This window comes from Camelus dromedarius, chromosome 12 (assembly GCF_036321535.1).
Source record: "Camelus dromedarius isolate mCamDro1 chromosome 12, mCamDro1.pat, whole genome shotgun sequence".
NCBI lineage: Eukaryota > Metazoa > Chordata > Mammalia > Artiodactyla > Camelidae > Camelus > Camelus dromedarius.
In genome coordinates, this window is record NC_087447.1 from 12,352,354 (window position 1) to 12,370,343 (window position 17,990).

Below are 17,990 nucleotides of genomic sequence, written 5' to 3' on the forward strand. Positions count from 1 at the left end.
AGATTTGTGTTTAAGCTTTTCTTCCCAGGCTAGTGCAGGCTGATTGCCCATCAAATGCCCTCTCCATGGAGGGAGTGCACAGCCGAGTTCTGTGGGATTACTACCTGCTCCCTTGAGGATCTGTGACTCTAGGTGCTGATACTGGATCAAAGAAAACAAGTTTTATTAGTTTCTGTTGAACGAGAGAGGAGCTTCCCAGAAGGGAAAGTTTTCATGTTGCGAATCTTAAGAGACTGACTGACTGTGTGTATATGTGTGTGTGTGTGTGTGTGAGTGATGAGGTTCTCGAAATACCTGTCACATCCATGTTGAAATAATCCTTATTACTACTACTAATTAACATTTATCTAGAGTTTATTAGTGCCAAGCACTATGATATTCTTGCATTATCTTACCTGTTTCTAACAAACGAGCAAACAAACACGTTAAAAAATCTCATGAGATATGTATTATTATGAAAAATAAGGTTTTAAAGTGCAATTAACTTCCAAAAAGATACCGCTGGGGAGTGGCAGGGTTAGGGCATACACCACATTCTAAAAGATTCTAAATCCTGTGTTTTTAAAAAGTATTTTCCAGTGGAGCATGCAATCAAAGCAGCATTCTTCATACGTAGATACTTAAAGATATTGAGCTGCATTTAACATTACTGAATCAGTATCTCCAGGGCTAGACTATAGTTATTTGCACGTTAAAAAATTTTCCATGGTCATTTGAATGCTGCTGTCTGGAGACTGGTATTTAGAGACCACAAGTGTAGCTATGTAGTCCCATGACTTCCAGTTAGAAAGCTGCCCATATTATTGTTTTTTTCTTTTTAAATAACCATCCATCTATCCATTCATTCAATATTTATAGCCTACCTACTGTGTCCAAGGCTCTATACCAGATGTTATAAGGTCATAGAAAGAAAATGTATTTCAACAGCTTTATAGATGATAGTGAAGGTCTTACATGTAAATAAATTATTTAGATAGGAAGTTATAAGTAGTAAATAATATTTACTGATGCAAGTGAAGGGTGATGGGTATTCAGTGGAAGAAGAAATTACTTCCAGGGGCAGGAAGTTGTCAGGAAACAAATACTGAGCTAGGAAAATTTCAGGGAGAGACTGACTCTTGAATTGGTTGTAGGATTTGCGCACGTGAAGGTATGTTGTTCCGCGTGGTGTATATACTGAATAACCAAGTGTGGGTTTCTGGCTTAGAATGAGTAAGCTGCCATGCTATGACAGGGATTGTGGAGAGGACCTTGTGGCAAAGAATTGTGAATTAGCCTCTAAGAGCTCTGACAGCCAGCAAGAAGACAGGAATCTCTGGCTTAAACAATGGCAAGGAGATGAATTCTGTCAATAAACGAGGAAGCTTGGAAGCAAATCTATCCCCAGTTATTCTCCAGATGAGTTCTCAATCCTGGTTGATACCTTGAGTATAGCATCTCAGAGGATCCAGTCAAGGGGCATCCAGATTCTTGGCCCATAAACCTCTTAAGATAATAATTGTGTGTTTTTAAGGCTCCTACACTTGTGGAAATTTGTTATACAGCAACAGACACAATTTAGAATGGCAACAATACAGATTTATCTCCCCATGAGCAATATTTACTTTCTTGATCTTACTTTTCTAAACAATGCTACAATAAACATCCTTATATATATATAATCTCCTTATTGATTAAAACTTTTATTTCCATAGATTAATCTGCAAGGCTGAAATTCTGGAGTGAAGATTTTTTTCTTTTTAAAAAGGTATTGCCAGATTCCTTCTAAAGTGAAGTAACACTTCAATTTCCTATTCCTCACAATCTGTGAGAGGATAATTTTCCTTACATCACAGATATGAATAGGCATCATCACTCTTTTCTAATTTTCACCAGTCATATTAGTGCAACGTGGTATCTCGCAACTTTAATTTGCAGCTCCGTATTAGTAAATTGAGCAACTTTTCCTAAGTTATTTGGCTATTTGTTTTGATTTCCTAAAAGCTGGCACTTTCAGTCTGGTTATGTACAAGTGTAGAGAATTAGAAATCAAGGATCAAGTTTGAAGCACTTCTTCCCAACCCCTTTCAGGGCTTCTCTCACGTCTTGGTTTCTCAGGCTGTAGATGAGGGGGTTTAACATGGGGATCATAACACCATAAAACACAGAAGCCATTTTTTTCTTGCTCTGAGACTCTATGGTACTATGGTGCAGATACATGTAAGAGAGCGTCCCATAGAAAATGGTGACCACTGTCAGATGGGAGGCACACGTGGAGAAGGCTTTTTTCTTCCCTGCAGCAGAAGAGATCTTCAGGATGGCAGCCAGGATAAATATGTAGGAAAAGATGACGACCCCCACAGTGAACATCAAGTTAAATCCCACAAAGGTTGCTAGTAAAATGGCATTGAAATAAACACTGGAGCAGGAGAGGGCAAGAATTGGGGGTATATCACAGAAGAAGTGGTTAATTTTATTGGCCTTGCAAAAGTTCAGTGATGAAGTGAAACTTACATTTACACAAGCATTTAGGAAACCCATGAAGTATGAGCCAACTAAGAGTTGAATGCAGACTCTCTGGGACATGACTGTTGCATAGTGGAGGGGGTTACAGATGGCCACGTAACGGTCCACTGCCATAGAAGCAAGGATGTAGCTGTCACTTGTTATAAAAATACCATAGACTAGTAATTGCACCATACATCCGATGAACGAGATGGATTGTTTTGTGCTCACAAAATTCTGCAACATTTTGGGAGTGATAGCAGATGCATAACAGAGATCTACGAAAGCCAAATGTTGGAGGAAAAAATACATGGGGGTGTGAAGGGAAGACTCAATCTTGATGAGTAGGATCATGCCAATGTTACCCACTAGGATGACCACATAGATCACTAGAAATACTACAAAGAGGACATGCCAAGACTTGTGTTGACCAGCAAATCCCAGGAGAATGAATTCAGTGACTTTGGTGCCATTGTTTTGTTGCATGGTCAGCAAAGATGAAATAGCTGAAAAGAATCAAAGAATAAAGAACAGAGAGAGCTAAGACCGTCGTGTTTTTTTTAACTAATTTTGGAATTGGAAGCAGCATAATATCTGGTTTCATGGCAGGATCAAAGAACATTTTCTATGACATAATTGACTCAAATTTTAAAGGCAAACATGCAAGCGGCTGAACCTTGTCACTCAACGTAGAGAATATGATGAAGACCTCATCACTTGTAGTAAGTGTTAACTGATGGGTCCTGGCATGTAAATTTAAAGAATATCTTCCCTACTTTAGCCAAACCCCTAAGGAAAAACCACACTCACCCATGCAATTTCATTGAGCCATGAGAGAATTAGATCTTCCACTCAACCCTCTCCCTTTCCTCACCCCACTGATGCAGGTGTTGTACTACAATTTCCCTGCCAGTTGATATCAGTAGATCACATGGGTATCTGTTCTATGTTCCACCTGGTATAACCATATGGAGGTCTGATTTCCCGTCCAGGATAGTGTGTTTTGGGGAGGGGATAGTGGGAGTACAGGGCCGGGAGCTGATCTTCCACCTCCCACCTGGTAGTAGCCAGAGTCCTTTGATTCCCTCACCAATGTAAAGTTAGTCGGGTGCAGAGGTGAGCTCATCTCCCATCTGCCCCATTCAGCCTCAACAAGACTGAAGAAGGCAGGGCCAGTGGGGTCTAGTAAGCACTCCTCTTTTCCCTGCCCGGATGTCAGCAAGGCCAAGTGGGCAGCTGAGCTCACAGATTGGAGAAGCTGTGTGAACCCCAAATAGGCTAAATCCACAGACATTCATGCCAAGCCACTTCATAATTAAACTTCTGAAAAATAAAGACCAAGAAAAAATCTTGAAAGCAGCCAGAAAAGAACTCTTACCTATAGGGTCATACAATTAGAATGAGAGCAAATTTAGCATCTGAAACCACAGAGTCCAGGAAAAAGTTGCACAACATTTTTCAAGAGCTGAAAGAAAAGTACTGTCAATTACATTTTCTATATCTGGCAAAAAATATCCCTTTGGAATGCAAGGGATATCACAACATTCTCAGATGAAGGAAAACTCTAAGACAACTTGTTTAAAGAATAGGTAAAGAAAGGTTTCTAAAAAGTGGATCCAGCTTCCTGTTCAATTTGGATAATTCTATGTATCCTTATATTATATTGTTTCATATCATATTTCACTATTCATTGTCTTTCAATCAATATTATATAACTTCCAGGGCATGGAAACTCTGTCTTAAACTTTGTTGTATCCTAAAAGAGCTGAGCACTGCTCTTTTATGGTAGTCTTTAGAGCTATTTGCCAAAGTTCTCTTGCTCTCCATCTTCTGGGCACAATATGTTACTGCTTTTACTGCCTCTTTTATAGCTAGGTTTGAACATGTATTATAGCTACGGCTGTGAAACAAGCTGCCTCAAATTATTGGCTTAAGCCAATATTTACTTAGTTCATGATTACATGAATTGACAATTTAGTCTGGACCCAGCTGGGTGATTTTTTTTTTTTTTTTCTCAAAAGTGCTCCCTTGTGTCTCTGTGGTCAGCTCCGTGGTTGGCTTTGCTGTTTTTCAACTGGTTCATTCATACGCCTGAGATTTTTGGCTAGGGAAATTGGACTGACTCATCTTTGGTTCATATGGTTTCTTATCTTTCATCAGACTACCCAGGACTTGTTCATGTAATGATTTCAGGCTTAAAATATTTAATTGTTGATGCAAACACTCCAGTTTTCTCTTTTTTCTCTGCCATGAAGACTTATACATTTTGAGATAATGGCTATTCTTTTTTTCTCTTTCTTTTAACTGATATTAAAAGGAGGATTCTTGGAATATTAAGAAGAGAGAGCATGGAAAGAGCAAAAATATGGATAAATACAATAGACTTGACTTCTCTTAAGTTTTCTAAACCATATTTGACACTTGAAGCAAAAATTTTGACCCTGTCTAATGTGGCTCTCAGTATAGTGTGGAGGAAATATTTAAGACCAGTATATTACAAATGGGAAGAGTAAAGGATGCAAACGGTAAAAAGGTCTCTACATTTACTCAAACTGATGAAATATATCTGACAAAGGACTCATTGCTAGAGTATATAAAAAGCTTTCAACCTCAACTTTAAAAAAAACAAAGTAGGAAATGAGTAATGACGTGGACAGTTCACCAAAGAGGGCTACATAGGTGGTAAGTAAGCACATGAAAAGATGTCCAACATCATTAGGCATTAGGAAAATGCAAATTAAGAATACAATGAGGTATCACTACACATCCAACAGAATGGCTAAAATAAAAAAGTGACAATACCAAAAAATTATTTCATAACATCTTCACTAGTAATAGCTCCAAACTAAACAACCAAAATGTCCTCCAACAGGTGGTGGGTTAAAGAAACTCTGGGACACCCATACCATGGAATACTGCTCAGCAGTAAAGAGGATCCGACTATTGGTACTCTCAACAACTTGGACGGATCTGAAGAGCGTTATGCTAAGTGAAAAAGAGACAATGTTAAAAGATCACTTAGTGTCACGTGTTTCCTTTTATCTAACATTCTCAAAATGACAAATAGAGATGGAGAAAGGATTGCCAGGGGTCAGGGTAGTAGGGAGGGAAGTGGTGTGACACTAAGGGGTAGCATGAGCGAGATCTATGCGATAGCTGGCATCCGTGATAGAATAGGTCTTTAGATTGTAGTGGTGGTGACACAGATCTACACATGTGATAAAATGACATACACACACAGTCATACACACCAATAAAAAATATCTTGCTTGAATGCCATAAATAACATAATTTTATAAGATATAATCATTGAAGGAAAACTGGGTGAAGGATACATGGGAGCTCTCTGTACTATCTTTGCAACTTTCTGTGAATGCATGTTCATTTCAAAATAAAACTTAAAAAAAATGAAGGAAAAGTAAAGCCTGTTTTGCAGTTATGTGAGGGTCAAGTGAGCAAATTTATGCAAACTTTCCAGCTAAGGGCTAGATAGTGAATTAGTGCTCATCAAATAACCATAATAATACATACACACAATACATTAAGGGCATTTAATATTGTTTGGTTGACCTACTGACTGAGCCATTCAGTTATGTGCTCATTTATGTCCTTATCTGGGCAACTTTCAGCCCAACAGACTTCTCTTACTCCATTCCCTTTACATTACCAGTGATGAAGTGATTCCTTCTGGTCCCTGGGCAGCTGGAATTTTGGCTCTGGCCCTTCCACTCTGCCACTTCCTGGACACACAGCGAAGTTATACAGCTGATGTTGAGAAATGGGAGTTACTTTGCTTTGCTTACATGGGAGTTGACCCCAGATTCTTTTTCTGCAGCTGATGGAGGCTGATTGTCTACCAAGGGCTCTTTGTGTGGTTCCTTCCTATCGGGAAGTTTATAGCTGGGACCTAAGGGATCAATACTGGATCCCTTGGGAGCCTGAGGTTCTGGGGTTGAGATGGAATTGGAAAAAACATCATTTAGTAGTTATTTTCTGCTGAAGGAAATTCAGATTTCCGGAGGGGACACATTTATTTTTGTGTTACTGTCATTAGGGACTTCTTGCTTTCAGTTTTGACAGTTGTCCTGCTTCTGACAAATTGCTTTTTATCCTGCTTCCCTTCCTATCATTCCTGCTTGACTTCTTCCTCCTCTCTTCCTTTTCCCCCTTCTCCCTTCCTTCCTTCTTTCTTCCCTCCCTTCCCTTTTCATTCCTTTCTTCTTGCCTCTCCCCCTTCCTGTCTCCTTGCTTTCTTTTTTTTGGGGGGGAGGGGGTGTATAACAAACCAGTCATATAGTTAAAAATTCAGATGTGCAAAAATTTATGGAGTAAAACCCGTCTCCTTATATCCCCTGATTCCCAATCTCTAGTTTCCCTCCCTGAAGATCACCACTGTTATCATCTGTTATTTTTCCAGATATAAACTGTGCATTGCATTGTAAATATGCTAACATTTCTGTCCTTTCTTCTCCTACCCACAAATGACGGCATACTATGCACATGGTTCCTCAGTGTACATTCACTTAATATTTCTGGGTGATCAGTATGGAAAAGGGAATCTCACCCTTTTTCTTGGTTGTATTATATTTTATTGAATAGCAGCATTCCTTACATTGTTTAATCAGGGCCCCACCCCAGTACTGTTTGACAATTATGGTATCCAATCTTTACTAATCAATACAATGTTATAGTAAATATATTAGTGTGCATAATTGTGAATATATATTTTTGATTAGAAGATATTTAGGAGAGGAATCTGAGTTAAAGGGGATGGCATGGTATATTTGGATAGATGTAGCCTAACTGCCTTTCAGACAGAGGCTCTATCAATTTAAATCACTTCTAGCAAATGCTCCAGAAGGAGTATTTCTCCGAATCTTCAACACAATGCTGAGAAACTTTTATTAGACTTTGTCATCATGATAAGTAAAAACATATTAGGAAAAAAACCATTTTTTTCTTTCTTTTTTTTAATTGAAGTGTAATTAATACATTTTAGTTTCTTTTGCCTTTTTCTTCCATGAGTGAGGTTGAACATCCTTCCATATTTCCACAAAAAAAAAATCAGTATATATCTGTTGATATATGTTGCCCTCTTAAAAAGGATTTTTGTATGCTTTTATATTGGTATTTTCTTATAAGTATTGCAAACATCTATTTCTCAATATTAATTGTCTTACTTTGCTAATGGTGTATTTTGCTCTGCAGAAAACTTTGACTTTCATGAAGCAAATTTATTTTTTGTTTTGTGTCATATTTTTATAGGCTTTCTTCACTGTAAAGTTTAAAAAAATCTAGTGTTTTCTTTTACTGTCTTTAAAGTTTAATTTTTAAACTAAAGTCATTGAACCATTTTAAATTCATTTTTATGCAGTTTGTGAGGTAAGTTTCCAGTTTTACCTCACCTCAAATAGTCAATATTTCATTATTTCAATGATTACATTGTCCATTTATGCCCCATGACTGCAATATTACTATTATCACATAATAAGTCATCTTACGGATTTCGACCTATTCTTGGACTTTCATATCTGTTGTATTAATCTTCCTGTTTCCTATGTACCACACAATTTTTCTATAGCTTTATAATGTGTTAGTAGCTGGCAGGGTTATTTTCACCATATTATTCCTTTTTATCCCTGAAATTTTTCTGACCACAACTGCTTGTCATTTTTTTTTGTATGAAAGTATAGAACCAATTTATAATATATTATCACCCACCCAACAAAATATTCTATTAACTTATTTATTGAGTTCATATCAAATGTATATATTGACATATGAGGCCTTGTCAAAGAATGGAAGAGTATTCTGATTATCTGAAGTCTGCTTTTTATAGATTTCCTGATGAAATCTTGCACATTTCTTGCTAAGTGTATTTTTAGGTCTTTCCAAGGAGAAATTTATTTACATTCTAACATAATTTGTTGTTTTCAACATTATTATTAATTTATGTGCTGTAATTTTAATCTAGTCACCTTGCTGAATTTTCCTATTATTTGTAACAGTTGATTCTCTGGGTGTTCTAGAAAAGAATCATGCCATTTTAAAATAAAGATATTTAAAGAATCATCTTTGTTGAGGTATAATTTACATACAATAAAACATACTCATTTGAAGTGTATTTTTTTGAGTTGTGAAAAGTGTTTATATTCATGTAGTCATTACTAAAATGAAAATATAAAATATTTTCATCATCCAAAAAAAAATCTTGGGCTTTTTCCCAGTCATTAACTCTTTCAGGTAACCACTGATCTGATTTCAGATTTAGTCATATTGTTGTATATACTATATGTAGCCATATGTTGTATGTACATTCCATTTTTAATTGCTGTATTGTATTCCATTGAATGAATATTCTACAGTTTGTTTTTATATTTAAGTCACCAGCTGATGAACATTTTGATTGTTTCCATGTTTAGCTATAATGAATAAAAATGCTATGAACATTTTTATACAAGTCTTTGTGTGAACATATATTTTCACTTCTTATTTTTTCTCTTTTTTATTGAAATATAGTTGATTTACAATGTTGTGTTAGTTTCTGGTATACAGCATAGTTATTCAGTTATACATTATATATATATTCTTCTTCACTGTAAGTTATTTCAAGCTGTTGAATATAGTTTCCTGTGCTATACAGTAGGACTTTGCTGTTTACCTATTTTGTATATTGTAGTTTGATTCTGTTAATCCCAAACTCCTAATTTATCCCCCGCCATTCTTATTTCTAGTGGATAAATAAGTAGGAGTGGAATTGATGGATCAAATGACAAGTGTTTATTATTTCCTTCTTTTCTTTTGCCTCTGAGCACTGATTTCACTGCATTCCATAAGTTTTGTAATATTGTGTTTTTGCTTTCATTCATCAAAGTATTTTCTAATTTCCTCTGATTTCTTCTTTTGGCCATTGATTAAGACTGTGTTGCTGTATTTCCACAAGTTAACTGATTCTTTCTTCTATCTGTTCAAATCTGCTGGTAAGCCTCTCTAGTGAAATTTTCATTTCAGTTCTTCTACTTTTTAACTCCAGAATTTCCATTTTTATTGATATTCTCTTTTTGGTGGAATATATTCTCACAGTTTCCTTTAGTACTTCAGGATTTTAAAAAGGTTTTAAAAACATATTCAAAATGCTGATTTAAAGCCTTATCTAGTAATTCTCACATCTGTGCTATTCAGACTGTTTCATTGACTATCTTTTTCTTCGTGTGTGGTTCATATTTCTTCCTTTGCATGTCAAAATATATTTTTGTTGTTGTGGAAAACTGAACATTTTAAATAATATAATGTGGCATTTCAGGAAATCAGATTATCCTTTTCCCTGGCATTCATTATTGTGGGCATATATTTGGAGGAAAATATAATTAGAAAAGACACATGCACCCCATTGTTCATAGCAGAACTATTTACAATAGCCAAGACATGGAAACATCCCAAATGACTGGATAAAGAAGCTATGGTATATTTATACAATGGAATATTACTCAGCCATAAAAAAGAGTAATATGGTGCTATTTGCAGCAACATGGATGGACCTGGAGATTGTCATTCTAAGTGAAGTAAGTCAGAAAGAGAAAGAAAAATATCATATGATATTGCTTATATGTGGAATCTAAAAAAAAAAAAAAAGGACCCAAATGAACTTATTTACAAAAGAGAAACAGACTCACAGACACAGAGAACAAACTTATGGTTACCAGGGGGGAAAGGGGGTTGGAAGGAGTAAATTGGGAATTTGAAACTTGCACCTCTTGGGGAGTGATGGAAATGTTAGCTATCTTGATTTTGGTGGTGGTTTCATTGGTGTATACAGCTATCAAAATTCATAAAATTGTACATCTGAATCATCTTTTTCTTTCTTTTCCTTTTTAATGTTGAGTATTTGAAGAGGGCTTCTCAAAATGTACAAAAAAAATCAAAGATCTTCTTTTTAGATGTTTTCTTTTTAAGAAACACATGAATTACAAGAATTAAAAGATTGTTTATCTAATCATTTGAGACATTTTCCAATACTTTTCAGGTGCTACTGATGTAACTAAGGAATGACTTTGTATGTTACAACACTTGCCACATCTCTTGCTGTTGAGAAATAAGATAGAACTGTTGGTTTGCTTGTTGAACCATGCTGAGTTAGAAGTTGATGTTCAATCTAGAAGCACTTCTTTCCAGCCCCTTTCAGGGCTTCTCTCACGTCTTGGTTTCTCAGGCTGTAGATGAGGGGGTTTAACATGGGGATCACAACACCATAAAACACAGAAGCCATTTCTTCTTGCTCTTGAGAATCTATGGTGCGATGGTGAAGATACATGTAAGAAAGCGTCCCATAGAAAATGGTGACTGCTGTCAGATGGGAGGCACACGTGGAGAAGGCTTTTTTCTTCCCTGCAGCAGAAGACATCTTCAGAATGGCAGCCAGGATAAATATGTAGGAAAAGATGACGACCCCCACAGTGAACATCAAGTTAAACCCCACAAAGACTGTTAGTAGCATGACGCTGAAGTAAATATTGGAGCAGGAGAGGGCAAGAATTGGGGGTGCATCACAGAAAAAGTGGTTAATTTTATTGGACTTGCAAAAGTTCAGTGAGAAAATAAAACTTACATTTACAGAAGCATTTAGGAAACCTATGAAATATGAACCAACTAAGAGTTGAATGCAGACTCTCTGGGACATGACTGTTGGATAGCGGAGTGGGTTACAGATGGCCACATAACGGTCCACCGCCATAGCAGCCAGGATGTAGCAGTCACTTGTTACAAAAGCACCATAGACAAGTAATTGCACTATACATCCTACGAATGAGATGGACTGTCCTGTTCCTACAAAATTTTGCAGCATCTTGGGAGTGATAGCAGAGGTGTAGCAGAGATCAACAAAAGCCAAGTTTTGGAGGAAAAAGTACATGGGGGTGTGAAGGGAAGACTCAATCTTGATGAGTAGGATCATGCCAATGTTACCCACTAGGGTGACCACATAGATCACTAGAAATACTCCGAAGAGGACACGCCAAGACTTGTGTTGACCAGCAAATCCCAGGAGAATGAATTCAGTGACTTTGGTGCCATTGTTTTGTTCCATGGGTAGCAAAGATGAAATAGCAGCTGAAAAGTTGCAAAGAAAGAGAATGGAGAAATCAAAGACTATTGTGATCCTTTATCTAATTGTGGAACTAGAAATGGCATAATATTTAATTTCATAGGTAAGTCCGAGAATATTTTCTGTGATATAATTGACTTAGATTTTAAAGGCTGAGCCTTGACACCCAACTTAGATATTTTCATCTATAATTTGGGGAAGCTGTCATGGATCAGTATCTGTATTCTCAGGGTCCAGAGTGATTGGTATATCATAAATCTATCAATTCAGGAAGCAATGGGATATACTTAAAAATATACTTTGTAATTATGCTTTCTTTTTTGCTGTATATAATTTAATTATAGATCCTAATTTGCCTAAATACTAAACACTATATTTGAATTTTTGACATACCCAGTAAGTTCTATGTGATCTTGCTCCCATTTATCTCCATATTCTCATTTTATCCTTTTTCCTTCCTTAGTAACACTTCTCTGCCATGGTGGACTCATGGATATGTAGACTTGTTTATGCAAGTATTTATCAAAGTATATATTATAAGGGATAATTTTCCTTGTAAAATTTCCAATCTGTTGTGACCCAGTATGTTTGTAATAAGCAATAAAAAGATCTCTAAATTGTCAAAATTTTGTGATAGTTTAAATGCTCAATCTCACTTTCAGTAGTTATACCATCATAGGATGGAAGCAGAGTCCAAGGACTGGAGCTGGTCCATGGACCACACATTTAGTAGCACTGCTCTAGGGTGTCGGTCCATCATAATTTACCTATGTGCTTTCTTAGTGGTGGATAGCAAATGGCCTACAATTTGTCTCTACTACAAAGAACTCAGTGTGAACTTTTTCTACAGCATATTCCTAGGGAGAAAATTTTTGAGTCTGGAGGTGTGCACACATTTAACTTAACCAAGTTCTTTCAGAACACTTTCCATAATGGATGTACCATGTATACTACTACTAATTATGCATGGGGTTTCCAAGTCCTCACTTCCTAGTGAATATTGGTATTTTCAAATTATTTTTTTAGCTGGAAAAATAGGTATGAAGTGTTATCTTATTTTTGTTTTTCCCCCTTTAACCAAAAGTAAATTTGATCACTGTCTAAAGTTCTTAGAATTTTGGGGGTCTATTGTTTTGCAAATTCCTTGTTAGCATTTTTGGGTAAAAGTTTGTATTGAGTTGATTGCAGATGCTCTTTGTTTATCCAAAATTTGAGTTTCTTGTAATTTTTTGACTTAACAAATCTTTCTTATGTTTTATCATTTATTAATTTTGTCTATGATAGCCTTCATAGAATAGAAATCCTTAAATTTTGTATTGTAATTCAATTTTTTGGCCTTCTAGTTTGTTATTTTGAAAAAAATAATTGAATAACATTTATTTATTTCCTGAGTTTATTTCTCCATATAGTAAAAAGCAGTAATAAAACTCTTTTTTCCATTTTATACTGAATTGCTGGCGTGTGGTATCTGTGGCACTATCACATTTTATATTATACATATAATTTGATAAATGTTGTTTGTGTTTTCTCCATATTTATGTTTTAATAAAGAAAGCACACTGACAAGATTTAGAGTATAGTAGTCAGTGGGTATTTGGTCAAAATATTAAATATTTTTAAACCATTAAGTGATTTGACTTGTTATTTAAAAATTTACACATAGACACTTGACTCAATTATGTAATAGGAAAGTTCTATCACTTATGGAACAAATAATTCTAACATTATACAACCTTTTCCTATAAGTCTCAAAAGAAAACATTCTCCAACTCATTTCATGAGGCTAGTGCAACCTTGACACCTGATTAAGTAAAGTTTGAGACAAAATTAGAACCAATTTCACTTGTGGAAACAGATGCAAACAGTTTTAAGAAAATACACATTCAGTAATCAAGTCCATCCATCCAATAAACAAGCAATGCTAGGGTTTCAAAGGACGCTTCAGTGAATAGGTATTTTCTTCCTTTCCCAGGATTTGAACAAGTTGAGAAATAAAAGATGGCGTGTATATATGGAGACCATTATATCACCTTCAGACACCTGGGGGAAAACTTCAAGCTTATTAATCAAGTTGCTTGCTCCCAATGAACACCATAAACAGACAGGCTTATCCACCCAGTCTTGGTGGCAGTGATGGGGCAGCCCTCTTGCACATTGTGGGGAAGCACCTCTGAAATGCAGGGGCCCGTGGGCTTCAACAGCCTTTCTGCTCCTGAGGGTGAGGGCAGAGCAGGGCGTGCCAGGTTGTTCTCAGATTTAACAATCAGATAAGCCCCTCCACCTTTCTAGGAACCAAGTGAATAAAATGGGGACAGGGTGGCCGTGATTACACAGACTGAGCTCTGCTTACAGGAAAGAAACAGCAGGAGCAGGGAAAAAGTATTCTCCAGCAGCAGTCACGACCAAGTTGTACCAACATGGTATCTCCCCTCATATTAATTTACAATGTAATTTCAATGAAATGCTTGGGACAATTTCACGTACACCTTCACAAACTTGTAAAACTTATATGGAAGAGAAAAGAGCTAAACATAGCTAAGAGAATTTCAATGGATACAAGTGGGGGGATTTGCCCTATCAGAAATCAGAACTTATTATAAAGCAACAGTAATAGAGACAGTGTGGCACTGGTGTGAGGAGAGACAAGCAGGTCAATGGAACTGTGAGAAAGACCAGAAACAGGCCCACAAGTCTCTGGACTGTTGATGTATAACAGCAGTAGCATGAACATCCATGAAAAATGGCCCCATAAACTGTGGTGCTAAAAATGCTCATACATATGAAAAAACTATATTGTATTTTACAATTCCAAGTGGATCACAGTATGAAATTGTAAAGCTGGGAGAGTAAAACATAGCAGAGTATCTATAATCTAGTTATGCAGAAACAAATTTAAATAAGACGTGAGTACATAAAACAGAAAACACTGAAAATTCTACTGTATCTGAAGTAAAAAATCAACATTATAAAAAAGAGAAAGAACAGATACTGACTGGAAATTTACTCGGGTAAATTTGTTTAAAACACATAAATGTGAAAGAATTAGTGGCCAGTACATTTAAGTAATTTCTATAAATGGCCCAAAGGGAAAAATTCACAACAGATACAATCAGAATAATTATAAAAGGAAAAACTTAAATGGTTATAGAAATATGGAGATACACACAACTCATTAGTAATCACATAACTGTATATTAATACTGCATTGAAATGTAGTTTTATACTCCTCAGTCTCAAATGTAAATTTTAAGTGAGAATGTCAACTCACATATTTCTGGTGGAATGGTAACTAGGCAGTCATGTTGGAGACAAATTTGGAAATATTAATAAAATTAAATATGTGCCTCACTATGGTCCCAAATTTCCATTATAGGTACACATTCTAGATAAATCTATGACCACATGAACAAGGATACACAGACACACATACACATCCATACACCTGTATTTTTATGAATATGTGTACATGTAAATATATACATATAAGGTTCACAGCAGCATTCTTGAACAGAGAAAAAGTATAAGCTATTAAATAAATCAGTGAGAATTCAGTACACTGGTGCTAGAACATCTGTGGGACAAATATCTCAGAGGATGTTGAGTAATAAAAAGCAAGTTGTAGAAGTTAGATGATGGCTACGCGAATGTTTAATACATTACTTTAAATACATTTTTATGCACCTTAAATGCTTTGTCACAAAGAAAAATACCACGCTCCTACGCATCAGTAGACATCTCCTTACTCTGATGTCAGTAACTCCCGGCAGAGCTGTAGCTCCATGGACGGGAGGGTCAGTTTGGGATAAGAAGGTGCCTTTAGTGGTGGGGAGTACGGTAAACACACCTGTGGGGATGTGGGCAATCTGGTTCTTTCAAACATCTTGAGAAATAAACAGAGTGGGTTAACTCTGTGGTGCCAGAACAAGAAACAACTCTCTTCTTTCAACATTTAGTGATGGCCACGGGCCAACAAGTATAAGTTGCCTCCTCAAGTAAATTCGCTGTAAACAGAGCAAATGCAATCCTTTCAAGGAGGCTTCCACTCAGTGGGTAAAAACACTTGTCAGGGGAAGCTAGCATTGGTCGTGAGTCCACTTAAACTAGAATCTTGATGAGGTAATTTACCATCCTTTCGAATTAAAATAAAACGTATGACATCATGGGGCATTTTTAAAGAAAACCAGTACAAGGCACATAACACATCCACACACACACACACACACACAAACACATGCACTCAAGCCAAGTACCCAGCATTTTGAACGTGCTTATCCTGTACTGAACCCTGTGCTTCTGGGGCTTCATTTATATTCAGCACTGTGCAGCAGAAGGGAAACAGACTGCCCTGGGTTTGGATTCTGGTTGCACCACCTCATATAGACAGAGCATGTAACTCCCTTTGGTCTCAGTTCCATGCTCTACAAAATGGGGGTCACAGAACTATGAGAAGGTAACAATGCTCATTGTAACACTGTGTACAATAGTTAAAGTTTGGAAATAGAGTTAAATAAGTCAGAGTGGATTTATATTATGGATGAATACGTAGTCCAAAAACTACAAGATAAATAATATGCTCTTATGGAAAGGAGCTCATATCATATTGTCAAAAGAACAAAGCAAGTTGGAGAATAATATGTAGACCTGGACCCATTTAAAATAAAATTTTCTTTTACTTCCGTGTTCTCTTTTCCTCATTTTCTTTAATTATCCATGAAAAAGCTCTGAAACGATTCATGCCAAACTTCTAATGGTTATCCTTGGGCAAAGGGGTAGGGAGAGAAATTCTTTAAACTTGTAAACTTTGTCACCTTTCATTTTAAAATAGCTTTAATTGTTTTAAGAAGGAAGAGGAAGGGAGACAAGTAAAGTCTGCTTCTTAATGCCGTGAGGTGATTTATGTAAATGCCCCAGCATGGGGCCAGGCACTGAATGGGAACTCAAAGTTGGTCAGAACACTTACAAATAACACACAAAAGCCATAGAATACTCATTCATTCATTCGTTCATTCATCCATTCATTTCTATTGTCACCAGGGAGAAGTGATTACCCCTGGTCTTGGCTGAAACTTACTAGAACTTTGTCTCTGACCCCTTTGCTCCACCGTTTCCAGCACACACTGGGAGGGCACACGGCCCATTTTGAAAAATGGGCTGTGTTTTGTTTTACTTACACTGGGGCTGCATCCAGATTTTCTTTCTGCAACTGGTACAGGCTGATGGCCACCAGGCTCTCTGTGTGCTTCCTTCTAACTGGGGAGCTTAAAGCTGGAGCCTGAGGGATCAATACTTGCTCCCTTGAGAACCTGGGCTTCCAGGGGCTGTAATGGAATTGGAATAAACAATGTTCAGTAGTTATTTTCAGCTGAAGAACATTTAAGTTTTCTCTAGAGAAATACATTTAATCATGTTACTGTCATCAGGGACTTCTTGTTGTCTGTGTGGCCTTGTTATAGAATAACTCCTTTAAAACTTTTTCTTGTTATGAATCAGGTTGAGCAATTTTTATTATGTCTAAAAATTTGTGTTCAGGTCTAGAAAATCTACCTTGTCACCATAATCAGCAACAAATAGGGCTATCTGGAAAAAAGAAATCCAAAGCTAATCTAAATTTAAGTTCCTATGTTCCTAATGTAAGTCACTACTATTTAAATATATTTTTTATTATCATTTTGACCATTGTTTATTTATTTGAAGAAAAAATTTACTTTTGATCCCTTCTTCACTTTTTGTAAAAATGTGTATCTTAAAAAAACCGTCCCTGGATAAAGACACCTTTTCTTCTGGTTAGAGTTTACAGCTTCAGAATATTTTGGTCATTTGTGGAGAAAGAGATCTTGAGTATTGTTTGGCTATAATGCTGCGAGGATTAAACCTTCAATCAGTGAAAGGAGAAAGCAGTTTAACCAAGTCTGTAACTTTTTGATTAACAAGTATACCTGTGAAGGAGAGCTATTGTTAAAAGTCTGGTGAGTTGACACTCACTATTCCTTCCTGCATGACCAGCGTCTTAGTTAGGAATATGTTCGACTGCAATAAAGAAAAACCCAACTTAACTTTGGCTGTTATTTTTATAAAAACAAGGACTTATTTTTCCTTCATAGCCACAGCCTGGAAGTCAGGACTCGCACTTCTGTGATGTGCTTGGTCTCTCCCACATGCTGGTTGCCTCACAGTCTATCATGTCTGCTACGGTGCCAGACATCACACACTCTTTCAAAGCAGGTGAGAGGAGTTCGGGAGGTAAAGATCCAGGAGGACAGGGTGACAACCACATGCACACTCTTGATCAGGAAGACAAAAGCTTTGCCCACATCTAGTGGACTTCTACTTCCATTGCGTTGGCGTGAACTGTGTTACACGGAGCAGCAGAAATCTCTGTCCCGCACCACAGACCCTCAGCTACTGG

At 36.6% G+C, this 17,990-nt stretch overlaps 2 protein-coding genes across 2 annotated transcripts; both read right to left on the reverse strand.

Moving 5' to 3' along the window:
- Positions 1 to 2,028: 2,028 nt before the first annotated feature.
- LOC116155477 (olfactory receptor 5AK2) lies at positions 2,029 to 2,975 on the reverse strand. The gene has a single exon (XM_031460707.2). It carries the CDS (start codon positions 2,968 to 2,970, stop codon positions 2,029 to 2,031), a length of 942 nt encoding a protein of 313 aa, XP_031316567.2. The 5' UTR covers positions 2,971 to 2,975.
- Positions 2,976 to 10,636: 7,661 nt separating this feature from the next.
- LOC116155217 (putative olfactory receptor 5AK3) lies at positions 10,637 to 11,566 on the reverse strand. Its single transcript, XM_031459340.1, has one exon. It carries the CDS (start codon positions 11,564 to 11,566, stop codon positions 10,637 to 10,639), a length of 930 nt encoding a protein of 309 aa, XP_031315200.1.
- Positions 11,567 to 17,990: the final 6,424 nt, after the last annotated feature.

Excerpts from the sequence above, each read along its gene's own strand:
- LOC116155477 (XM_031460707.2), bottom strand. The coding sequence starts at position 2,970 with ATGCAACAAAACAATGGCACCAAAGTCACTGAATTCATTCTCCTGGGA.
- LOC116155217 (XM_031459340.1), bottom strand. The coding sequence starts at position 11,566 with ATGGAACAAAACAATGGCACCAAAGTCACTGAATTCATTCTCCTGGGA.